This window comes from Athene cunicularia (assembly GCF_003259725.1).
Source record: "Athene cunicularia isolate RWA chromosome 26 unlocalized genomic scaffold, athCun1 chr26_part1, whole genome shotgun sequence".
Classification (NCBI taxonomy): domain Eukaryota; kingdom Metazoa; phylum Chordata; class Aves; order Strigiformes; family Strigidae; genus Athene; species Athene cunicularia.
Window position 1 is genome coordinate 912798 of NW_020799136.1, and position 10578 is coordinate 923375.

General features: G+C 59.4%; 1 protein-coding gene across 1 annotated transcript; it reads right to left on the bottom strand.

Moving 5' to 3' along the window:
- Window positions 1-1006: 1006 nt before the first annotated feature.
- Window positions 1007-9141, bottom strand: NUAK2 (NUAK family kinase 2). Its single transcript, XM_026864101.1, has 7 exons — window positions 9040-9141; window positions 7307-7607; window positions 5947-6098; window positions 4938-5003; window positions 3844-3963; window positions 3375-3507; window positions 1007-3294 (listed from the first exon to the last, which is right to left on the bottom strand). The coding sequence occupies exons 1-7, from the start codon at window positions 9139-9141 to the stop codon at window positions 2162-2164; spliced, it is 2007 nt and encodes a 668-aa protein (XP_026719902.1). The 3' UTR covers window positions 1007-2161.
- Between the last annotated feature and the right edge of the window lie 1437 nt (window positions 9142-10578).

A 10578-nucleotide genomic window follows, 5' to 3' on the forward strand; every position in this document is an offset into this window, starting at 1 on the left:
ATTAATAAAACAGGACCGCAGCCCCCCAGGGTGCTCCCACAGACACTTGCCGCAAAGGAGGCTCTGTCCCTCAGTCAAACCCCTTGGGATGCTCCATAACCCCCTGTCCCGTGGGTGCTGCAGCCCCCATCTCACCTCAGCAGCCCTCAGGGCACCAGGACTTTGCCCTGGCTAAGCTCGATGCCCTCGGAGCAGCTTTAAGAGCTCCAGAATTTCTTAATGGCGCGGGAAGCACGCGGGGAATGCGCGGCGGGGGGCAGAGCGCACGTGGCTCCCCCCTCCAGCTCCATCCTGGTGGGACAAGGGTCGGCATTCCTGGCGGGCAGCCCTGCGGCGGAGGAGACCTGAAACGTCTCTTATTAACCCAACTGGAAACGGGAAATTGTTCCAGCGGTTTATAGAGCGATAAAAATTGGTTTGGGTGAAGAGGATAAAGGACGTTGGGGGAAAGGGCTGGAGAGGCGGCAGCCCCGTGGCACACGGCTCGGCCGAGCTCTGGGTGCTGGGGCTGAGCCTCACGTGGGCCTTCCTCAGCGGAGGCACCTGCGGACGCCGGGAGAGGAGAGAGCGGCTGCCGCCACGACCTGCAGATATTTCACCAATCTAAACCCACCCCCCCCTCAGCAGTTTGGGAGAGGAGCTGGGATAGCCGGGCTGCCCGCGGTGGGGGCCGCGGGTCCGTCCTCCTCAGTCGCCTTCGCAGCTTCCCCCAAACGTTGGGCTCTGCTCCGCCCGGGCCAGGGGCACACATGGCAGCATCACGCCGCAGGGCCAGGGTACCCCGAGAACAGGTCCTGCCTCCAGCCAGCCCCCCCACGCTGGGTCACGCAGCCTTAAAAAACCACCGCCAGGCCCCCTCCCGGGGGGTGCTGAGCCCCGCCTAAGGGATGTGCCAAGTCGCAGCTCAGCACCACGGAGCGCTGGGGGGAGGCACCAGTTTAAACCCAGTTTAAGCCCACACAGCAGCCTCAGCCCTGGAGCACTGAGGAGGCTGAGCGCAGGCTGCACGGAGGTGTTACACCCCCCCAGGACACACGTCTGCACTAAATTCGTGCTCACCTGTACCCGAGCGAGACCCAGCGCCGTGCTCAGCCCCATTCTGCTGGGAAAGAGCTCAGGAGGCACCAGGCTGGGCCTGGCAGCAGCACCCCATCACACCTCCCCATCACCCCAGCTGCAGTGGCACAGCAGTCAAGGTAACAACTCCCATTCGCTTTTAATTTAATTGGGTTCTCAAGACCGTTTGTAGGAAGGAGGGGGGGGAAAAAAAAACACAACACACGCACACACGCTGGAGAAGGGAAAGGGCCAGCGAACACACGGTAATAGTGCAACGGAGCTTTAACAATGGGGCACATGAGACAAGAGCCCAGACACCTCCACCCTCCCGTGAAAAACCTCTGGGTGGATGTTATGGAGCCAAACACATCCCGCGCCGCTCAGCTTTACATAAAATCAGACAAAGGCAATAAATAAAGAAGCGGTGCCTCACCAAAGGCACTTTTTTTTTTTTTCTTCTTTTCAACATTAAGAAAAACCATTGCTGGCATCAGAACGTGTTCTCAGATGGGGTTTTTGGCCAAATCCAGTTGGGTTTCTCAGCACAGGAGAGGGAAGAGCCGGGGCCTGGGGGGTTTGGACCCCGTTGCCAGCATGTCCCAAGAGCCCAGCCCGCAGGAAGCAGCCAGGGCAGCACCTTTCAGCCCCTCACCAGCACCCTGCTACATCTCCAGCTTGTTTGAGGTATATCACCTGCCCCATCCGTTATCTTGTGCAGCCAAAAAACAGTGCAAAGGAAAAAAACAAACAAAAAAAAAATCCCCCAACCCCTTGGTTTGCTCCCAAGATGAGATGAGCCTGTTTGCGAGGGGAGAAGCCTCTAGGACATACACACACACACCCCACCCCAGCCCCTCCATGGGGCTGGATCACTTGGGGCTTTGGTCCATTTAATGTCCCGGCCCTGGGGCATCCCCCCACCGCTGCCCCACAGCCACCACGGCTCCCTCCCTGCCTGCACCCACACTCCCCGCCGAGGGGCACAAGGATGCAAAATAAATATGTGGGACGTGGCTCAGCAGCACCAACGCTCCCGGGGCAGGGAGGGGTCGTCCCCCTCCCCAGCAGACACCACCCCGGGGAGCCCTGCCGAGGGGTGCCCTCAGCTCAGCTTCAGGCCGATGGCCACGGCACGCCGGTAGACCTCGGTGACATTGTCACAGCCCGCCAGGGACAAGCTGCTCTCTCCCAGAGGGCTCCGGCAATGGGTCACAGTCCAGCGGCGCAACCTGCGCCCTTCCTCCCTCTCCTCCTCCTCTTCCAGGCGGAGGAGGCTGTCAGCAGAGACACAGCCCCGCATGCCCCCGCCACCGTGGGGGACACGGGCGGGCAGGTCGAGTTGGTCAAAAGACTCTGTGGAGAGGATGCTGTCCTCGCTCACGGCGCTGGATGGGCGGGCGCGGGGTGCCTGGGGCAGGGGCACCTCGCTGAAGCGCCCGAAGCTCTCCCTGGGGGGACTCTCTGGCTCGATGCTGCTAGAAGAGTACTTGCCGTTGTGCTTGAGGATGCCTTTCCGGCAGGTGGGGAGACCCTGGGGGCCCTGCTCTGGGGAGGGGTTGTCAGCAAACACAGTCCCTTCGAGGTCCAAGCTCCCCACGTCCAGGACATCCCCGGACTCACAGCACTCCAGGGATGAGTAATACCCCGACTCCCTCGTCGAGGGCTTTTTCAGGATTCCCTTCTTGGGCACGGCCGTGGGCACAGGTCCACTGCCCGTGCTGCAAGGCAGCATCCCCGAGGACAGGATCTGGGTGAGACCTGCAGCGGCCACCTCACCATCCTCGCCCTTTGCCTCTCCCACGGGCACTGCCAACGGAGGGCCAGGGCCGGGCACCTTCTGCTCGCAGGAGTTTCTCTTCTTCAAGATGCCCTTGGGCCGTTTGAGGATGGACTTGGAAGGGTTCTCTGGGGCCAGGGCCACCTCCTGCAGCGCGTGGGAGACATCGTTCTCCTTCTTGGACTTCTTGAGGGAGCGCTGCCGCTCCAGGGCCACGCCGGGGATGTGCTGCTTCAAGAAGCATCGCACCTTGGAGCCGTTCTCCAGAAGGGGCCGGGAGGAGCGGCGAAGCCACTCTGCCACTGTGGCCAGGGGGGATTCGCTCTCCCGCAGCAGCTCTTGCTCCCCAATGGGCACCTTGTAGCCCCAGTTCACCCACCAGTGCGTGGCAATGTCCTCGATGGTGGCACGGCGCTCCGGGTTCACCATCAGCATCCACCGGATCAGTCCACAAGCATCTGGGGAACAGGCAGGTCAGGCACCAAAAGGAACATGCTGAGCGGGGGGGAAACGCTCAGGGAGGTTGGGGTCTGTCTACCTGACAGCTTCGTGGGCTCCCGGTAGTCCCCGCTCGTGATCTGCTTGACCAGAGTCTTGTAGTCGTGGCCATCGAAGGGCATTGTGCCGTGGACCAGGATGTAGAGGAGGACGCCCAGGGACCAGCTGTCCACCTGCCAGAGGGAGGGACAAGCCTGGAGGGGGGCAACAGGGCCAGGCTGCCCCGGCCCCCACCCCAACTGGGCAGGACCCCCCACCAGAGCCTCTGCGGCAGCTCCTGGGCTGGCAGCAGCCATGGGGGAGGACAGAGCGTGGGGCAGGACCAGCATCCCACCACGGCCACCCCACACCGACCGCGCGGTGCTTGGTCTTAGGAGACCTGTTACTCCAAACCCCGCGGGCAGGGCTCTGCCTGGAATGCTCCACCGGGAGAAGAGTCAGCGCTTTCCCAAGGTCGAGGGAAGAGGCATCAAGACATTCCCCCAAACAGCGGGTGAGGCACAACCTACCTCTGGGCCCTTGTACGGCCTCCCGTTGATGATCTCGGGCGACGCGTAGAGAGGGCTGCCGCAGTAAGTCTGCAGAAGTTTGTCCTGCTGGTAAACGTTGGAGAGGCCAAAGTCTGCGATCTAGAGAGATGTTTATAGCTGTTATCAAGCAGCAGAGTTTTGCTTTGCAGGTGGAGCAGCATTGCCGCCTCACGCTCTCCTGCTGTGAGCTTGGCTGAAACCTGCGTTCCCCTGGTCCTGGGTGCCCTCAGCCTCCCCAGGGAGCAGCAGCAGCCTGGTTTTCCACCCCCGAGGCTGCTCCTGCCCCTCTCCCCCTCCCAACAAGCAGCTGCCCTGCGGCTTTGCCCCTCCAGTCCCACGCTGGGAGCAGAGGCAGCCGCAAAGGTGTGGTTAGAGGGCGAGCTGCTGGGCTCTCCTCCAGGTCATTCACCGCCACACCAGGCTGCTTCGTTCCCTATCTGCTCCGCCCAGCACACAGGCATTCATTATCCTCATTGCACCTGCCACCTCTCAGCGAGCAGTCCCTGCTTGCAAGCTCCCAATTGGAAAATTACCCCTTACAGAGATAAAGCCCCGCAGCCTCTTTATCACCGATCCCCGGCTGCGGCCGTGCCCTCCCGGGGCAGCTGCAGCGCTCCCGGCCGAGGCAAAAAGCATCACTGGGGGCCAGCGGAGCTGGGAGCTGCCCCACACCCCCGAGCCAGCCCGGCTGGCACGCACGGGGACCAGGACTTTCCCTGGGAGAGCTTTTCCTTATCCTGCTTCGACCTCAGGGTTCAGACTTTGCCCTCTTATCAGCAGCAGGCAGATAGACTTTATGGCTTTAGTAGGCAGCGCGGAGGCTCTGTCTCCGCAGCCTCTCCCGCTCAGCACAGAGAGTGGGGGACAGGTACAGGTGTCCTCTGAGCCCCCATCTCCCGGGCAAAGAGCGGTGCAGGCTGATGCCAGCAGTCCCAGAGCTTCGGAGAACTACGTGCCCTGGGGGGAACTGGGGTGCTGTGGCCACCTCCAGTCCACCCACAGCAGGCAGCGTCCCTTAGAGCCCTTTGCTGGGTGGCAGCCAAAGCGTGGCCGGGCTCTGCCAAACCTCTCACCTTGATGTTCCCGTTTGCATCGAGAAGGATGTTCTCCAGCTTCAGGTCCCTGTGAACGATCCCATTCTGCACGAGGGAAGGGAGAGCCGGGTTTAGCTTACGGCGTGTTTGAGGAAGGGAAAGTCAGGCAGCACGGGGAGGTCACTGCCGGTCACCAGCCCAGCAGCACGCGAACGGGACACACGGTGACAGCAATCGGAGGAGCAGTAAATAACCCCGGGTGTGTTGATGAGGACGGGCTGTAAACCAGGTCCTGGCATGGGTGCTACCAGCTCCCCGTGCTGGGTGACACCCTGTGCCGGCGCCAGCACCCGGCGCCGAGCTGGGCTCCTGCACCCTCCCCAGTCACGCAACCCGAGAGCGGCTGGTTCCAGCTCTGCCGGGGCACGGTGGGCACAGCTCCATGCTTTTCTGGGACCTGATGCTGCCCGGATAAGCAAACCCCCAATTTTCTCTGGGTTCAGGAGGTGCCCTGCAACCCCCCTGCCTGCCAAGAGCACGCAGGACCGAGGCACGACCAGGCACAGCCTTGGAGCATCACCCAGGGAGACCCACGGGCTCGAGGGTCCCTCCAGGGCAGACACGGCTCTTCCACAGCCCTGGACAGGTCCCTGCTGCTTTACACCCCTTTCAGGGCGCAAGAGAGGTGACCCAGGGCTGGGTTTTCAGCGCCAGGCATCTCCCTCAGGGCAGGTAGCACAGAGCTGGTAACTCCCCAGCCGGGTTACTCAGTCCCACACTGCAGCGGCGGAAAACCAAGGCGAGAACTTTCCAAAAGCTGCTGGGGCACTGCCGCCGCGCAAGCCCGAGGGCTGCCGCACCCTTCAGATAAGAGGCAGGATGAACCCCTCTCCCGGGAAAGGCCAAGGGCTACCAGCTCCCCTCACCTGCTAGCCCAGGCTGAGCTTCCCCACCCAGCCCCAACGGCTGCGCCTCCGCCCGGAGCTGGCCCTGCCGACCCCGCCGCTCTCCTGCCGGGCGGTCGGTGGGACGCACGGTGCCGACCCACCTTGTGGCAGTAGTAGATGGCCGACACGACCTGCCGGAAGAAGTGACGCGCCTCCTGCTCCGTCAGCCGCTGCCGCTCGCTGATGTAGTCGTACAGGTCCCCCTTGCTGGCGTACTCCATCACGATGACGATCTTGCTGCTGTTCTCAAACACTGCGCGGGGATGGGAAGCCGCAGGGTGTTAGGAGGGGTGCTGGGAGCTAAGGGACTTCTCGTTAGCACGTGTCTTTTAATGAGCAGGTGGAGCCCTGACAGACTTAACCACACTGCCGGCCCCATTCCCCGCGCCCTCAGTCCGTTGGGCGAAAGAGAAAGTGTCGGGGAGTTCTGCAGGTGGGAGAGGGATGGCCAGAATCCACCTGCACCCCACAGTGACACCGGGGCTGGCAGCCCAGCAGCCTCTGCAGCCACAGAACGTGATTCTTTGCTGGATAGAGCCTTGCGAAGGGGGAAGGCAACGGAGCTACGGGCTGGCACAGCCAAGTGGCTTTTCTGTACATTCCCATTGCTCCAGCTCAAGCCAAGAGATGGAGCATTTTTTTCCTGTTTGCAGAAAGCTACCTCAATATTTTTGAATTCCAGCAGCCAGTGTGACTCAGTCCTTGCAAACACCACGTAGGAACAGCCAATCCACTTGCTTTTGTTTAGAGGACAAAAGGACTCTGGATACCTCCACAGGGCAGCGAGGCAGCGATAACGCAGGCACCGGCCACACGCTGGCCCAGCACCATGAGTCCCGGCAGAGCCAGCCCTGAGGAAGAGCACGGGGCACACCGGGTGCGCAGGCAAAGGATTCAGTGTTTAAGCAAAGACTAAGCCAGCAGGAGATTTGCTCTAAGTCTGGTCATAGCTACAACTTCAGAAAAGTTGGAGTTGCCCTGACACCCCGGGAGCAAAGCCCAGCCTTGGCCCTAAAGCCGAGCCCAACGGCACCCTGAGCTCTCCCAGCACCCTGCGGTTGGTTCCCCTGTGCCCCAGGGGAGGGAATGAGGAGGACTCTAGTACTGAGATTAGCTCTTGCCTCAGGCTGAGAGCGGAGCCACAGAGATTCCCACAAGCCATGGCTGGGGAAGAGCCTCCAGCACAGCCGGAGTCACACACGGTGCTGGGCTTTGCGGGGTCCCCGGCCACAGCACAGCCTGTTGCTGGCAGCAGGGCCGAGGCTTCCAGCTTCAAAAGGCCAAGTAAACTTTTGGAGTTGGCTTCCCTCTCCGGGCAGGAGGGGATGGGATGGGAAGCGGCTGTTTCTGGAGCAGGTATTTCCCCTCGGCGCTGCTCAGTGCGGTGGGGACACCCCAGGCAACGGCACAGAGCTCCGCTCGGGAACGCTGCTGGAGAGAGGAGGGGAGAGGAGGGCTCACCTTCGTGGACAGCGATGATGTGGGGGTGGTTGAGGGAGGACATGATCTCAATCTCTCTCCGGATATGCACAAGGTCCTGCTCATCCTTGATTTTGTCTTTCCGGATTGATTTGATGGCCACCTGCGGACGAGCACACGCACAGAGGGTCACCCAGCTGTCGGGGCCAGGAGCTTTGTGGCTTCCCGAAGCGTGTGACAGCACAAGAAACCCACCCCCCTCTTTCGGGAAGGGGCTCACAAGCAAGAGCTCAATGGCCCCGCTTCTCCTCCCAGGGATGCCATCCCCGAGCGCTAAGCTCCACTGAAAAAACTCCAGTAAAAGTGAACTTTATCAATTAGGTTTTTATACTTTCCAAGTCCTGTTGCTGTGTGCAAGGGAGAAGCTCCCCCCGCCTCCCCCCAAGGGAAACCTGCTGCCAGCTCCTGCCAGAGGAGCTCCCCAAGCCTCCTCCTCCAGGTAGGAGCCCTGCTCCTCATTTATGTGCCGTGGTTTACAGGAATTGTGTCTCAGGCTACAGCCACCGCTGGACCACGGCCAGCCAAAGGAATGTGACCTGCACACATGACTTGGAAGATAACAACAACAACAACGTCTTCTTGGGGTCATGAAAAGGAAAAAAAAAAAAACAAACCAAAACAACCACACAACAGGTTTTGTTTTCCTGGCAAATACTTATTTCAAGGAGCTGATTATGTAGGTAAGAGGTAAGAGAAAGTTTGGCATTAAAGAGCAGATCCCTCCTGGGCACAGGACTGTGCTCCAGCCGGCCGGGAGACCCAGCGCCGACCAACGCAAGCTGCTTTCCAGGCTTTCGCTTGGGTTTTTCACCTTATCCTCTACAAGAAAATGGAAAGGGGAGGAGAAAGAAGAGTAAGTGCTGGAGAATAGATGCCTTCTAATCCTCTTTGAAAGGGGCTGGGGAGAGACAATGTGCTCCTGGGGTCGAATTTACAACTGAATCCAGCAGAACCTCTTTTTTTTGTATCAAACAAGAATGCGGAACAGCATTAATCCTGTAAAGGGACCCCTGCACCGTCTCCCAGCAACGGGGAGAGGGGCCGTGGACACCCAGCGGCCCCAGCTGCCAGCACAGGAGCGATGCTCATGGCCACAGGCACCCTCCTCCACCTTTGGCTCTGCGGGATGGATGCTTGGCCTCGTCTCCCTCTGATTTAGGGGGGGTCAGAAACCCCGCTCCTTGAGACCTAGCCGAGCAAGCAGTGAAAGGCTCAGACTAAGTCTGAGCAACCCTTGCTAAGCAAGGCCCATGGCACCCACAGCAGACCCTAGAGCAGCGAGATCTCAGCTGTCACATCATCATCTTCACAGGAAAAGGACACGACAATTTGAAGGGCTCAGATGGGCGTGGGAGAGATGCCCCAGAGCACATCCCTGCTGTGCCGGGCCACTTCGGGCCAGCACTGGCCAGGGCAGGGGTCGCCACACGCTGGGGAACCATTGCGCCCGCACCAGCCCCAGGGGTTGAAGCGATCAAGCAGAACGGACTCTGGGCAAGGGAAGTTCAGTAACCCAGGCCCAAGTTTCTGTACAAAGCAATTCTGAAAGTGCTTAACAGCTTCGCGAAAGCCAGCTATTATTTTCCCTGACCTTTGTGCTAGGTTAACAGGTTAAAGTTTAACAATATTTTGCTCCAGCCCCTGATTACCCGACTCCCACTAGAATGCAAGCGAAGCCAGCCTGCTCCTGCCCTCCCAAATTCCTGTTGACTCACCCTCTCCACCTCCCCTCTAAAGCTCGACACCCAGCCTAAGAGCCTCAGCGTTTTGGGGTACACGCAGCACATCTGCTTGCTGGCCGAGATGCTCACACACATACTCTGCTGAGCCGGCGCTCGGGGCAAGATCCACTGTTGGTAAAAAAGACGGAGTGACTCCGGGCTGCCAGCGTGGGAAGCCTGAGGAGATGCCACTGGCTGCATTCAGCAGTGTGAGAACGCCCTCGCCTACGAGCCAGCAGTTAGAGACCTGCGGACAGGAGTCAGGCTGCAGCAGCAGGTTTAGGGCACTGTTAGAGCCCCGGGGCTCTCCCTGCTGAGCCTGCCTAACGGTCAGGGTTTGGCACTGTCAGGGTCCCCATCTCAGAGCCTGACCCAGCCACTCAGGGCAGGATGATTTAATCTGCCGGGGAGGCTCATCTAATCCCTTGACCATCCCCATCCTTCCCCGGGGGTGGTGAGAAGCAGCTTTGTTCCAAAACATCCCCCCTGCCTAAGAGGGCTGACAGCAGAGGGTCTCCCCGCGAGGCAGAGGAGGCCACGAGGCCACCCTGGGGATGGGGACACTGCCACAGCCTCCACCATCAGCGGGAAGAGAAGAATCTCCCGCAGGAAACAGCCCCAAGAAATCCTGCTGCAGGAGCCTAGAGCACCTGAGAGTACTTTCCAAGTCAAAAAGGCTTTTAATTAAAAGTTTTTTTGGGGGCAGAACAGGTATTTTCAGCAGCTGCTGAAAGATGCATTAAGCTACAACCCCAGGCAGCACTTCAGAAGTTGTTCCAGATTGCAAGTGCAGCATTTCATGCTCCATGAAATATGGATTACAACCCACCACGGAAGAGACCGGGGTTTGCCCCTCGCTGGAGATCAAAAGCAGCTTTGCTGCTTTGGAATATTCCAGGTGCTGCCTTCCCCTTGCCCACAAATACATTTCTGACACTGCGAGTGAGTCCCACAGGAGGTCCCGATTTGTATTTGACTTGGCTGCAGGCCAGCGCTCGGGAGCCAGGCTGGGAGAAACACCAGGCTGGGAGGAAAAAAGCCCAGATGCTGCCACGCAAACAGGTGCGGGAGCCACTTCGCACCACCACGGCACACGCTTCAGAACCTTCAAACCGAAGGATGCAGGGAAAGAGAAAAAGAACAAAAGGAAAGGAAAAAAGAATCAGGCAACTCTCTCTCCCCCACCTGCTTGATATTTCAGGGACACAACAGTTTTCCAAGGACTGGGAACAGCACTCAGCAGAGGTACCCACCAAAAGGCGTGAACATCACTTCACCTAAAGGATTTCTAACCAGAAAACAAGGATTTTTTTCAAAGAAGCCCCCCCCCAAAAATCCTTCAGCTGTGGGAGCCTGGTTTTCCCTGAAGTCCACCAGCTGATTAGACACACCTTGCTCTGAGCTAAGTCCGGGTAGTTTGGTTAAAATTCAGAGGAAAAAAAAAAAGCTAGGCAGTAAAACGAGATGGTTCAATATTCCGGGCATCTGACTGAGGCAGTTTCTGATTAGCCAGAGGCAAAACCCAGCACGAAG

What these genes read in the sequence shown, in the direction of transcription:
- NUAK2 (XM_026864101.1), bottom strand. Translation starts at nt 9,141, where the DNA reads ATGTGTGTGAGCATCTCGGCCAGCAAGCAGATGTGCTGCGTGTACCCC. An exon ending in CATCATCGCTGTCCACGAAG is followed by an intron (nt 6,099 to 7,306) that starts GTGAGCCCTCCT and finishes ATCCCCGCGCAG; the next exon opens with TGTTTGAGAACAGCAGCAAG. An exon ending in CCATCTACTACTGCCACAAG is followed by an intron (nt 5,004 to 5,946) that starts GTGGGTCGGCAC and finishes TCCCTCGTGCAG; the next exon opens with AATGGGATCGTTCACAGGGA.